At 38.8% G+C, this 14,948-nt stretch overlaps 1 protein-coding gene and 2 long non-coding RNA genes across 3 annotated transcripts in view; 2 read left to right on the top strand and 1 right to left on the bottom strand.

Moving 5' to 3' along the window:
* Nucleotides 1-2,355, top strand: part of LOC116103602 — a 5,697-nt gene extending 3,342 nt beyond the window's left edge. Inside the window, exon 2 of the long non-coding RNA XR_004123508.1 lies at nt 2,145-2,355. This is a non-coding gene — a long non-coding RNA (uncharacterized LOC116103602). The remainder of the gene's footprint in view (nt 1-2,144) is intronic.
* LOC116103601 (olfactory receptor 10V1) lies at nt 912-2,030 on the bottom strand. Its single transcript, XM_031389796.1, has one exon. The coding sequence runs from the start codon at nt 1,932-1,934 to the stop codon at nt 1,005-1,007; it is 930 nt and encodes a 309-aa protein (XP_031245656.1). The 5' UTR covers nt 1,935-2,030; the 3' UTR covers nt 912-1,004.
* Nucleotides 2,356-8,231: 5,876 nt separating the features above from the next.
* LOC116103605 lies at nt 8,232-11,058 on the top strand. The gene is made up of 2 exons (XR_004123510.1): nt 8,232-8,457; nt 10,814-11,058. It is a non-coding gene; the product is annotated as an uncharacterized LOC116103605 (long non-coding RNA).
* Nucleotides 11,059-14,948: the final 3,890 nt, after the last annotated feature.

Genomic DNA, 14,948 nt, shown 5'->3' with positions numbered 1-14,948 from the left:
AGCCCACACAGATAGGAAGGCTTGTCTGCAGTTACAGAGGTGTCCTATTGGCAAAGAGAGCCCAGAATCACACCATCATCATATGGAAAGAGTTTAGCCTTTAGATTTGTCAATTCTTGTGTTCGCATCTAGATATATAATTTTTAAGCCACTTACATTTTTTTCTGAATTTCCCTGAAATTTCTCATTGGGTATATGAATTAACCATACAAAGTACTTGGTATATAATAGCTGACCAACTAATATTGCTTTGCCTCTCTCTATTTATGCTTAGAGCATAATATTGCCTTATGATACAGCTTTATTTTCAGAAAGACAGAAGCATAAATTATCTCTGGAAGTCAAATCAGACCTAGCATATTAGACCACCTGTCTCTATGTGCTGAGGATATTCTTGATTTTTTTTTTTCGAGACAGGGTTTCTCTGTGTATCCCTGGCTGTCCTGGAACTCACTCTGTAGACCAGGCTGGCCTCGAACTCAGAAATCTGCCTGCTTCTGCCTCCCAAGTGCTGGTATTAAAGGCGTATGCCACCACCGCCCGGCTTGATAGTCTTGATTTTTGCATGTCATCCCAACATTATTTTTTAAATATTTTCATTTAAAATTTTACTTTATGTGCATTGGTGTTTTATCTGTATGTATGTCTGTATGAGAGTGTCAGAACCTCTGGAACTATAATTATAGACAGTTGTGAGCTGACATGTTGGTAAGAGAATTGAACCTGGATCCTCTGAAAGAGCAGCCAGTGCTCTTAACTGGTGAGCCATCTCTCCAGCCCTCATCCCACCACTATTTTATTCTTATCATTAGTTGGTTTGTCTTGAGACAGGATTTCCCTATAGAACCTAATCTGGCTTCTAACTTGCAGTCCTTCTGCTTCTGCCTCCTGAGTACAGCACCACAGGATTGCACGAGTATGTTTGGAACCTTCATAAGTAGTATTAGCATCCCATTTCAATTTCAGAAGTTCCTTGATTTAAATAAATCACAAGATCGTCTTACCTAGAACTTTTTCAATGCCTTCCTCAGAGCATCTTTTAGTTCCTTGTTCCTCATACTATAGATCAAAGGGTTTAAAATGGGGGTGATAAAAGTGTAGACCACAGACACCATTCGACCCATCTCAGGAGAGTAGCTGGAACTGGGGGATAAATATATAAAACTGGTGCAGCCATATTGTAGAAGGACCACTACAATGTGAGAGGAGCAGGTAGAGAAGGCCCGATGGCGCCCTTCAGCAGACCGGATCCGTAAAATGGCTGTGATGATGAAGACATAGGAGATAGAGATCAGAGTTAGGGGGATGCTTAGGACAATGAAGCTGATGATATACAGGGCAGTCCTATGAACATGCGTGTCTCCACAAGCCAGGCGTATGACTGCAGGCATGTCACAGTAGAAGTGGTAGATCTCATTGTTGCGGCAGAATGGCAGATGGAAGATTAAAATAGTTAGGGGCAGTGACAGCAGGAATCCCAGCACCAGGGACCCCACCATCATCTCTACACACAAGGACCAGCTCATGATGAGTGTGTATCTCAGAGGGTAACAGATTGCAACAAACCGGTCATAAGCCATGACTGCAAGCAGGACACAGTCCGCTCCACCCAAGAAAACAAAGAAAAACATCTGGGTACCACAACCAGTGATGGAAACAGGAGTTTTCCCCATAGAAAGAAGGTTTGCCAAGGCCAGTGGTGCAATGGATGATGTATAGAAAATTTCCAGAACTGCCAGGTTAGCTAGAAAAAAGTACATGGGGGTGTGGAGTGAGTGGTTAATATGGACAATCACAGCAATTGTGGCATTTCCGCTGAGGCTGGTTAGGTACATCACTAAGAAGGTCACAAAAATCACCATCTGCACCCCAGGGTCAGGCGAGAATGGACGAAAGAAGAATTGTACCTTGGCAGTTTTATTTATTGTTTCCATGGAGAATGTACAAGACCTACTGCAAGGAAAAATGATAGTGGTCTCAGGGTATCTGTCATTGAATATGATGTCTTCCTAACTCCACCATTCACTGTTAGAGCACCTTTCAAGGTACCTCAGTGACGATACACATTGTTTAGTTTAAAGAAGGCCATAGAACATATGACCTATACATTTGTCATCTCCATGTCTCTCTTCTTTCTCTCCAAGTACCAAAGACTGAGAAATCCTCAGTGGTGTGGGAGCTTTGATGACATATGAATGCAGTGCATACCACAGTTCCAGATGTAGAAGAGCTCCCCAAAGTATGTGCTGAACAAACCAACGAATAAGACCAACTTAAAGCTCAAAGCTGCAAAATGGAGAAACACGATAGTGACTCATTCTATGAAACTTGAAATAAAAAAATGTTTGAACTGTATAGGCAGATATGTGTCATAATTTAGAAAGATTTGTGCTTTTAGTATTTTATGTTATCATAAATTTTTGTGCTTTTCAAAACCTAGATTCTTTTTTTTTTTTTTGTGGTTTTTTTGAGACAGGGTTTCTCTGCATAGCCCTGGCTGTCCTGGAGCTCACTCTGTAGACCAGGCTGGCCTCAAACTCAGAAATCTCCCTGCCTCTGCCTCCACTGCCTGGCAAAACCTAGATTCTTTATCAATTCATTTTGCTTTTGCTGTTGTTGAGAAAGGGTCTCCTGTAGCCCATGCTGGCCTCAAACTCACTATAGAACTGGTGGTTTGTCCAATGCCCCAAGAATTTTCATTAGGCATAGGGTTTGTAACACCTGCCCCTGGTTACTGTGACTCTAGTTCAAAGACCAGAACAGTATTTGGAAATTAAATCAAACTGTACACAATGAACTACTCAGTTCATTGGGACTCTAGAGATGAGAGGTCTCAGTGGTGCCTTCTATCATGTTCTCTTTAACCTCTTTAGGCTCAGGTTAGGCATAAATGTATCTAAATTTGAAAATAATTGTATTCCAATGACTATATAGCTTTCATTTTCTTGCAAAGTCTAAATAAAAGGAGAAGACAATCATTTAAATACTGCACAATCCAAGGCACCGTACTAAGCAAAACAAAATCCCAAGCACCAAAATGCTGGTATTCACCCATCCTCATTTCTTTATGAAATGCTTCATAGTCATCATTTCCCCTCCTACATGATGATGATAATGGTGATGATGATGCAAAGCTGTGAGTTAGGTTATAAATGGAAGCAGAATTAATTTAGCACATGTGGAAAACTCTTGCCATTGCAACAAAGAGGCCAACTAGATAAAGCCTTAGAAACATCCAGAATGTTCATAAACAGACTTCTAACCATATGATGGCAAAACATTGAGCCAAACACTGGTTATTGTGAAAACACACAGCTCTAAACAGTGTTGATGTCATTCTTCACATTCACCTTGGGTTGACACTGAATCCATGCATCCTTCCTGAGTTCAAATGTCTTATACTCTAGGATCTAAAGTTGTATGAAGCTGTGTTCCTGAAAAAATGAGGTTGCAGTTCCTTTTAGACATCATTTTTAGTTTGAAACATTGGGGGCAATAATTTTATATCAAAACAGGTATGGCTTATGAATATTTGTGAATATGAATAAAGAGAACCTGATAGGAGAAAACTTTGTATGAATTTGAGAAGATAAAAGCCCATAATAATTCAAATAAGTGTTTCTTTCCCCTTTGTGGCTGATCACTAAATTCTTAGGAGTGTAAATAAATTGTCTTGTTGCTGATTAGGGCATTTGAATGCAAAGGTTTTAGGTGTGTTGATTTAGAGCATGGGTTAACTGTCACCTAACCCAAGACACAATTCCCTGATGTTTTTAAGTCTGGGATCTTCACTTGAAACAGTTCCTCTCTTATTATTTTTAAATAAAGCAACCAAAGTAGCAAGCAATTTCTTCTGAGACAGTTACAACTTAGAAAGACTCCCAAGAGGCCTCTCCCTCCCCACTTTTTAAAAAGATAGTTTATTATTATCTCTTGAGATTATATACCATCATGAACCAAGAACAACGGCTTACAAGTTCTTGGTCCATTTTTTCACCCTTGTGCTATCTGACTAGTGGCTTAGAAATCACAGATGTCTATAGAGTGAGAATTTGGCAGGTTACCTAGTCTACCTCATTGAGGAAGAGAGTGTTTGATTTGTTCAAGATTGTAAAATGGATCAGTTTAAAAATTAGTCACTTAAATACAAATGATGCCAAGGGGGGACTCAGAGATGACAGAGATGCTCTCTCCTCTGCAGGACCAATGGAACAGCTCCACTAACCAAGCTTCTCTTATTCTGGTTCTGTTTTCAATATCTTTGCACATATCCCACCTTGTCAGTTTCTGTCGATTTGATTTGTAGTCAACATTTAGTTACAGGGGGAAAAAGGGAAGAAACCTTATTTTACAAAAAATTTCATAGAAAATTTCAGTGGCTTTAGCTCAATAAAACTGCCTTCTTGATTATATAATGAATGGCGTGGTCTCAACCTTCCTAAAGCTGTGACCCTTTAATCCAAACCCTCATGTTGTGGTGGCCCCAACCATAAAATTATTTTTGCTGCTATGTCTATTGTAATTTTGCTTCTTTTTTGAATTGTAATGTAAATATTGAATACAGACTATCTGATGTGCCACCCTCAATGGGGTCACAGCCCACAGGTTGAGAACCACTGATAAAATGTAATTTCAGTTGCATATGTGTGAGATACATATGTATGATTGTATATGTTATATAAATTGGGACTGATGTTTCCAGGAAAGATGGAAGAAAGTAAGCTATAAATGGAGTCACATAGGGTGTGTTAGAATTCTGTTTTTATCACCTAACTAGTTTTGTAATCCTGCAAGTCAGTTTACCTCATCTCCTTAGACTACTTCACAATAAGATTATTGTTAGGTGCAAATTAAACTACATCTATGAAAAAAATAATCTAGAATGCCTAGCATTTATTAGCTGCTCAATAAGTGGACACATTTATTGAGTCCTTTATTGCTTGGCCATTAAAATAATTTCTGAGTGCACAGAATATGTGGCATCCTATCTCATATTTTCTGGAAGGGATTCTGTGGCTTGCTTGATTTCATTTCTGGTTTCCTGCATCACCTTGTACTGTTAAAAAGATACTAGCTTGTATAAAATTGTGTGCATGTGTCTCTGTGTGTGGTGTGGGGTGGGGTGGTATTGTGCTGTGTGGGCACATATGTGCACTCTGCCTTATTACAAGACACAGAGGCTCTTACTGAACTTGGAGCTCACCATTTGGGCTAGGCTAACAGTCTGTAAGTCCCAGTGATCCTCGCCTCTGCCACATCCCAGTGTGGATGCACCCAGCTTGTCAAGTGGATGCTAGGATTCTAACTCATATCGTCATGCTTTCAGAGCCAGTTCCTAGCCCCAGCTTAAACTGTTTTGGCTTTGGGCACATCTGCATGGCTGGACTGTCCTGTGCTTAGATATTAGCATAAATCTGGACTCACCCAAAGAGGGGAGTAAAATACTAGTTTGGGAATTCTGGTTGTGAGATGTGCAGAGATGGAGGAACAACACCATAAACACCGTACCCCAAGGCAAAAGCTCTGCCTGCAATACAGCACATGGTAGCTTCTAGAGACCCAGTGGCTGCAGCTGTCAGGGAAGAGCTGCTGATATCTAGTTAATAGCAAGGGAGGACAGGAGGCTGGGGAAAGGAGATAAAACAAAATCAGACCTCTTTGCTATTCATTAGCCTGTTCAATTAGTCTTTTGCTTTATAACGATCTTGTTATAAAAATATTTTTTTTTTGTATCAGTGAAAATCCCTTTATTTCTCTGGCCTCAGTTTTTATAAAGAAAAAACATTGGATCTTCCCAAATAGCAGCAGCAGCAGCACTGCAGGTTTCAAGGTGAGATGTAGTCAAACAAAAACTTTTGCATCCTTTTAAGTAATTAGTTTTTGAAACAAAGTCTAGCTATGGAGCCTTAACTGGCCTGAAACTTGTAGAGTAGGCTGGGCTTGAATTTAAGGAGATCCTTCTATCTCTGCTTCCTGAGTGCTAGGGTTACAGGTGTGGACCATCAGGTCTAGTATGACATTCTTGGATAACAGGTATGTATGCTTTGCTGAGATTTTTTTTTTTTCTTTTCAGAAACTCCTGGGACTGACTGTCTCTGTCTCTGTCTCTCTCTGTCTCTCTGTCTCTGTCTCTCTCTCTCTCTCTGTCTCTCTGTCTCTCTGTCTCTCTCTCTCTCTCTCTTTCTCTCTCTCTCTCTCTGTGTGTGTTTGTGTAGCATCTAGAAAAGCAAGAGAGTCAAAACTGGACTCTCTTACTGACTGCATACTCCTGAAGGCCAACAATGGCAGTATCCAGGCAACTTAATGTGGTTGACATGATGTGTCTACAAGTGAACCATGAAGGTATCACATGAATCATTCAGGCACTCAAACAAAGTTATTCTCTTATTGCAAAAGTGAGTAGCATTTATTGGGTACCTTTTAAGACTTGTTAAGACATTAGTTGACTTAAAAAGGCCTTCTAATTTTGTGTAACATGTAACTTCATTGTTCATATATATTTAATTTTAAAAATTATTATTGCTATTATTATTATCATTCTTACTTTATGTGTATGGTGTTTCCTCTGCATGAAAGCATGTGAACCATGTGAATACCTGGTGCCACTGAGGGCAGAGGAAGTCAGATTCCTGGAACTGGAGTTAGAGTTGGGTCCTCTGGAAGAGCAGTCAGTGCTCATCTCTTCAGCCCCTCATAGTTTTTAAATGAAGAAACAGTGGTTTAAAAGTTTAACTAAATTGCCCAGTTGGTAAATGACAGGGCAGGAGTCGATGCTTATATCAACCCAGAATTAAGTTGATCTAGTAAGTCTGCAAATAAATGACAGTTCATTGTACAATGTACTAGGTGCCGAGCAGGTGACAACTCTCTTAGACAGGGAAAGTCCTTTAATTCTGTCTTGTGATTTTTTTTTTTCACTAATAAACTCTGCTACTTTAAAGAGGTGCACCAGCACCCCATTATAGAAGCATGTTGATTTCCAGACTGGAGAACTGGCTCGACAGTTAAGAGCACTTGTCACACCCCATATGACGACAGCTCACAACCATTCTCCAGTCCCAGGGAAACTAATGCCCTCTACTGGTCTCCATGGGCACCAGGTATGCACATGGTACACATATATTCATACAGGCAAAATAAACACAAAAATAATAAAAATAAATAAATTTTAAAAAATCATGCTGATTTTGAATCTCTATTTCCTTTCCACTCTTTTTTCATCATCTACTTATTTAATACTTACTTTCTTAAGTAATTTTGATAAATCCCTCTCTCTCTCTGTATTACACATATATTTTATACATTTTGGGAAGGGGTGATGTTTTCAGGGAAATTCACATGCACACACACACACACACATACACACACACACACACACACACACACACACACACACGAGGGGAGGAGGAAGAGGGAAAGGGAGTGAGGGAGGGAGAGGGAGAGGGAGAAGGAAAGGGAGAGAGGTTGTAGGGTAGGGTCTCACTGTATTTTCTGGTTGGCTGGAAACTCACTATGTAGACCAGGTTGTCCTCAAACTTACAGAGCTCAGCCTGACTCTGCCTCCTGAGTGCTGGGATTAAAGGTGCACACTGCAGGACTGGAGAGATGGCTCAGTGGTTAAGAGCACTACTGCTCTTCCAGAGGTCTTGAGTTCAAATCCCAGCAACCACATGGTGGCTCCATAATGAAATCTGACGCCCTCTTTTGAGGTGTCTGAAGACAGCTACAGTGTACTTATATATAATAATAAATAAATCTTTTTAAAAAAGGTGCACACTGCAACATCTGGCTTTATTTTGGCAAATATTATTGAGTCTTTATCTTATACAAGTCCTAGCTCTAGTTTCTGGGGAAAGAGGGGAAAACTAGAAAGCTCAACACTGAATGAGAAACAGAATAATAAGCACCACACTGGCCAGTCCAGCTGAGGGATGCTCTAAAGGACAACATGCTGCGCTTGCCAGGCATTTCCCTTTGTTTGCAGCAAGGCTTTTTAACAAAATGTGTGCCATTGCAGTTGTTCCTTGATGCATAGGAAGGGTTCACATGAAAGAAACTTCTGATTATTTATTTTATAATACCAGTAGATATTTTCTATTTTCTACTGCAGTGCAGTTAAAATTGTGACTATTTTTAAAAAGTAGAGGACTCCCTGAAAATACTCATGTGTGTTTCAGAGCTGATTTAGTGTTGAGCTTATTTTATCTAATTTCAGATGTGTGACCTCTTACTCTTTGGGAACAGAGATTTCTCTCTGCCTGGCATCAGTTTGACAAGCATGGCTTTCACAGTTCTTGAGTTCCTGGAAAGCTTCCTGGTATCAAATGATGCTTCAGAATAGGAACTGGGCAATGGCTTCTTTGCAAAAGTCCACACTCAGCCTCTGTTCCCTGGCCAAGGGATACCCAAGCCTTGGCCTGATGACAGTCACAGGATTTTTCTAACATAAAGTCTGAGGTAAGGATGAGATTCTTACCTTTCGATGGACTCCTTTGGACTTCAGTACATTACGAATTTACAAGAATCCTTGGCAAAAGTCTGAGCCCTCAATGGCTGTGCCTCAAGGCTTTTGTGTTGTCAAATCTCCAGGCTGGCATGGTGGCTACTTCTAGATCACACGTGCTGCTAACTGACAGCATGATGGTAAAGCATTTTAAAACCAGGCATAATTCCTATCCATTAGCTCTTCTAAGCCTTTATTCCATTCTACCCTTTCCTTTGTTCAAGGTGACAAGTAGCTTTTGCTTGCAACATCTTGGTAGCTTGGAACTTACCCTTGAAGTCACAGTAGTATTCAGACTTGAAATTATTGTAAAACAACAATCATAACTAATTTGGCTAACAAACCTTTGTTGGTCCCCTGAGATGACGGAGGTCAGCTTGGGAAACCTAAATCAGCAAGGTGAGAAACACTGTCCCCAAGAGTTAAATTGTGTCAGGGCTATTCCACCGGTACATTTTCTCTAGGGCCTGTATTTTAGTCCCTTGTTTGAGTTTTCAGTGATGAGGTCAGTTGGGGGCAAAACAAATTACCTGAAAAATCATTTGCTCATTGTTTTTAGAGGTTAAAATTGGGTAGAATAAAATTCAAAATGGGGGTTTGAAGCAATGCACCAAATGGGTAAAAGGTCAGGCAGACCTGATGCTGGGAGATGGCTCAGCTGGCAAAGCGTTTAGATCCCCAGCACCCGTGGAAAAAATTGAGATAAAAAAAGCACTTGTAATTCCAGTGCTGAAAGTGGAGGCAGAAGAATTGCTGTTGCTTGCTAGCTAGCCAGTCTAGATAAACCGGAAACCTTCAGTTTTAAAGAGAGAACTTGTCTTGAAGAATAAGATAGACAGTGATAAAGGAAGGCACCTGATGTCAACCTCTGGTCACCTCCCTCTCTCTCTCTCTCTCTCTCTCACACACACACACACACACACACACACACACACACACACACACACACACACACTCACACACACATGCTCTCCAGCAGATCTGTACTCAGACATTTTTGAATTAAAATTTTGGCTCAGCTTCCCATCAGTTATATGCTTTTGTGTAAGTTATTTTTTTAATTCTCATTTTCCTAATCTGCAACTTGGGAGCAATACTATTACCCTCCCCTTATGGAATAGTTGTGGAAATAGACTGAGGTAATGCATGGACAATGGTTATCACAAGAAATAGCAGACTATTATTAGCTCTATCACAATTACTATGCTGTTCAGAGAGAACACTGTAAAATTGCCATGATGCAGAGAACATTGAAAATTGTTGGTATAACCTAACACCATTTCCAATATGGTTATTCATTTACACCATCTTTTGACAAAAATTAAGTAACCCAGATCGTCCACAATGGAAAATGAAATAGGAGGACAGGGAATAAAGACTTCAAAGGAAATAGTTCTAGAGAATTGTTATCAGATACAGGTCCAAACCTTGAGGAAAAACATTCATGCGATCTGACATACAACTTCACCTTCTCTGAGTATCACACTACGGCATGAGGGATAAGAGGTCTATAACAAAGATTGAAGCTACCACTCTAGAACCCACTTCTTCCAACAGCTCAACATCATTCCACGATTGCAAAAGAAAGCAGCCAATTCTGTATTCTTTAAAATACTGTATTCAATATATTGTATGGGCAGTCAATGCTTCACTACAAAACATTTTACAATTAATGATTTTTTGTCAAATTGTAGGGTAAAGTAAGTATTCTGAGTGTGTTTAAGGGAGCTAGTTGTATTAGATTCATTATGACATGGTATTTTCAACTTGTGTTAGGTTTATTAGGATAACATCTCTGTAAGTTTGGGGGGCTCTGTAATAGCTGTGTGTGCTATTAAAATATCAGCTCCTCTTAATCTTGTCCTTGTTCGACATTTCAGCTCTTTACTGTTCCTTGATATTCTACTTCTACATCCATCAAATACCTATTACAAGCTGTCTGACTTCAAAATGCTTTATTTTTATTTCATTTCATTGTGATGTAATCTGGAAGCAACAACTCTTGGTAGATAAGATATTAGCGTGTTTAATCGAACTACTTAAACTTCAGGGCACAGGCATCTTTTAGATTAAGGAATTGCTACTTGATAATTGCACACAATGGATGGAATCAATTTTTTCATTTATTAACCATTTTGGCCTTCTCAATACATCTGAACTACTCACATTTTCCTTTTTATGAATTCCCTATATAAATTTGTAAGTGAGATATAGAGCTATAAGAGACAGAGACAGACAGACAGACAGACAGACAGACAGACAGTGGCTAGGAAGATACCAGTTGTTCACCAGATTTATTTTTTCTCATAGAAATCTAACTTTAACAACACAGAGGCAAGAAAACTGCTCAGAAGATCCCAAACCTTGGACTAAGGCTGAACTCCCTGCCATGGACTGTAGGACTGAGAAAAGTCCTGACTGAATGACAGCAAGGATGGCAAGGATAGTGAAAAAAAGTCAGAGAAATCCATCAAAATGTGCTAACCTGAGAATAAAGAAGAATTTATTTTGTAATTTCTAAAAAAAAAAAAAAAAAAAAAAATCATGTGTTTCAATGGAGAGTCTTTTAGAATTTCTTTATTCTGGGTTCTATCATGCCTTTTCATGTAACTGTGTAATATACTCTGAGTAGAGTCCTTTATACCCTGTCACCCTCCACTCTTCCTGCTCCCTAATGTCCCTTTTTTGTTCCTCCAGTCCGTAGCTTTACTTTTCATGAAATTGATCAAATATGGTTCTAGTGACTGACTTAAAGGTAACGGAGATAAATAACCAGTTTGACAAAGAATTCAAAGTGGCTGCTTTATGGTGTTTCAGCAAATTTTGGGGAAATACAAGAAGTAATTAAAATTTTATTAGAGAAATTGAATGAATATTGAAATAATTAAAGGAATAAAATAGATATCCTAAAGATGAAAAATGTGATGAACAAAATAAAAAGTTCAATAAGGAACATCAATTGCAAATGATCAAGTGGAAGATAGAATCTATGAACTAGAAAGTACATTATTTGAAAATATCCATCAATAGAGAAATTAAAAGAAAATGAAGTGTGATGGCATAGGTTCTAGATTTATTGAACAGAATTAAAAGATAAAAATTAAAGTTATTGATGTTAAAGTGGGACCAAAGACACAGGAAAATATTTACATATTTAATAGCTGAAAAATTCAAATCCAGGAGGTTATATAAATATCTGAGTGCTAGAATATCTTCAGTAAGATTCAGTTGAACTTTCAAAGATGAAATATAAAGAAAAGATCTGAAAAACACACAAGACAGGAATGAAATAATTCATGAAGGAGTTTTAACATGTGTAATGGTAGACTTCTTAGCATAGACCTTCTTGGTCATGAAAAAAATGAGGTGACATTTTGAAAATGTTAAAGATTACAGGAAACTGTGCCATGTAAGAACACTATCTAAAAAAGTATTCTTTAGAAATGAAGGAGAGATGAAGACTTTTCTCAACCTACAAGAGCTCAGGAATGCATCACTACTCAACCTTTGCCATCAGACATATCCCAGGAAGGTCATCAATCTGAAAGAAAAGGACACTGACAACAGAAATACATTAAACATGTAAAATCGTGTGGATGGTAAACAGTCAAATTTAGAACAATCTTGTGTTATGCAGGCCATGTTTAAATTTTATCATTACTATTAAGGCAAAGAACCAAAAATTTTAAAAATACCATAAGTTGTTAAATGATGTGTAATATAAAAAGTGTAAATTGTGACAGTAAAAAGACTATCTGGAACTCCCATCTCATGGATCTTGCAATGTCTTCTGGCATCTAAGGGTATGAAACATGCATATGGTACACATACATATATGCAGACAAAACACCTATACACATTAAAATAAGTGACCAAGCAAGCAATCAACCAGCCAACCAAACAAACAAACTAAAACCAAAGCCAAAATCAACCAAAAAGCATACTATTAGAGACAATTACTTAACTACAAAGGAAAACAGAAAGAAAAAGATCTACAAATAGCAGGGGAGATGGCTTAGTAGGTAAAGGTGGTGACAAACTTGTTGCCAAGCTTGTCAACCTGAGCTTGATTCCCAGGACCCACAGGATAGGAGAGAACCAACACCCACAAGTTGACTTCTGAGTTTCACATGTGTCCTCCTCCAAATAAATAAATAAACAAATGTCACAAAGTGAAAATACGTACAAAACAACTAGAAAACAATTTAAAATACAAGTAGTATGTCATTACCTTTTAATAATTTTTCTGACTAAGTGTATGACTTTCTCAAACCGAAAAATATGAAGTAGCTGAATGGATGGGGAAAAATGACCCAAGTATGTATTGTTAAAAAACCAAAAAAACAGGGCTGGCTGAGATGGCTCAGCAGGTAAGAGCACTGACTGCTCTTCCGAAGGTCCTGAGTTCGGATCCCAGCAACCACATGGTGGCTCACAATCACCCATAATGAGATCGGACGCCCTCTTCTGGTGCGTCTGAAGACAGCTGCAGAAAATTATGCCGGAACGAGTGGGGCCGGAGCCGGCGGAGCCGGAGAGAGCTGGGCCGGCAGAGGTCCTGAGATCAACAGCAGCCACACACATGATGGAACACAGTCATCTGTACAGCTACAGTGTACTCATACACATAAAAATGAAATAAAATAAATCTTTAAAAAAATAAACAAAAAACAAACAAAAAAACCCCAACAACAACAACAGGCTTGAGCTGGCTGGTGGTGGCTCATGCCTTTGATCCCAGCACTTGGGAAGCAGAGGCAGGCAGATCTTTTGAGTTTGAGGCCACCCTGGTCTACAGAGTGAGATCCAGGACAGCCAGGGCTACAGAGAGAAACCCTGTCTTAAAAACAAACAAACAAACAAACAAACAAAAAACCCTAAAAACCAACCAAACAAAAAACCAACCAACCAATCAAACAAACAAAGAAAACTAATCTCACTTTTAAGGAAACAAATAGAAAGAGAAGGAATCAAAAAAGATAGTTTTTGCAATTGGAAACTGAGGGAGAGGGGATAGTAGCTATAGTTAAGATAAAATAGACTTATAAAGGGATACATTCAGCAAGAAGACACATTATGAAGATGCATGTACCTAGCATGGGATTGTCTACATGCATAAAACAAATATTGACATGTATGATTAGGGAGAGAAAGTATTGTGTAGTGACAGTAAGAGAATTTAGCTCCTGACTTTCAGTAACAGGCAGACCACTGAGATAGAAAATAACAAGGAGGGGGCTGGAGAGACGGCTCAGCGGTTAAGAGCACCGACTGCTCTTCCGAAGGTCCTGAGTTCAATTCCCAGCAACCATGTGGTGGCTCACAACCATCCTTAATGAGATCTGACGCCCTCTTCTGGAATGTCTGAAGACAGCTATAGTGTAATAAATAAATAAATAAATCTTTAAAAAGAAAATAACAAGGAAACATCAGATATAAGCTACTGTTTCAGCCAAACAGACCTAACAGACTTCACACAATTACACACAGAACATTTCCCAGGAGAGGTTGTATATTATTAGGGCATTAAAAAAGTCTCAACAAAACTGAAGATGATTGAAATCATGTCAATTATATGCAATGATAGAAATGCAGAACTCATCAAACAGAGCTTCAACAAATCTACATCTCTATGAGAATCAAAGAATATGCTTTTGGAAAATCAGCATCAGTGAAGAAATTGATAGAGCATTTCAAAATATTGAAACAACTAAAACAGCGTGTCACAACTTATGAGATTTAGAAAAATTACTACCGGGGCTGGTGAGATGGCTCCGTGGGTAAGAGCACCAACTGCTCTTCCAAAGGTCCTGAGTTCAAATCCCAGCAACCACATGGTGCCTCACAACCACCTGTAATGAGATCTGACGCCCTCTTCTGGTGCGTCTGAAGATAGACAGCTACAGTGTACTTATTTATAATAATAAATAAATCTTTTAAAAAAAAGAATAGAAAAAGTACTACCAATGAGTGCCTAAATAAAATAACTCAGAAAACCAACCTAACAAAAACAAATGAAATAGAAATAAGGAGAAAGAAAGAAATCTTTACCATAGTCCTCCCCCCACAACACTTACTCATCAAGAAAGAAGGAAATGCTGAGGAGGATGTGGGATGTGAACAAGAAACACTCATGGTGGGAATATAATTTAGTCCAACAATCACTATCCAAAGCAGTTTTCAGGTTTCCTCAAAACTAAAAATGGATCTACTAAGTGACCCACATATATCACTCTTGGATATTTACTCTGAAGGCTTTTGTGAAGAATATATCGCAGGCATAGAATATTCTTCACAGTCGCTGAGCTATAGAGCCAACCTAACTGTCCATCAACAGAAGAATGCATTAAGGAAATGTGGCTTACATCACAATGGTCTTTTTTGATCCATAAAAAAAGAGTGAAGTTACGTTGTTGGCAGAAAAGTAGAAGCAACTGCAGATCAT

Source organism: Mastomys coucha, unplaced genomic scaffold (assembly GCF_008632895.1).
Source record: "Mastomys coucha isolate ucsf_1 unplaced genomic scaffold, UCSF_Mcou_1 pScaffold21, whole genome shotgun sequence".
In the NCBI taxonomy this organism is placed as follows: domain Eukaryota; kingdom Metazoa; phylum Chordata; class Mammalia; order Rodentia; family Muridae; genus Mastomys; species Mastomys coucha.
The sequence above is the reverse complement of the archived record's forward strand: the minus strand, read 5'-3'. Positions and strand labels throughout refer to the sequence as shown.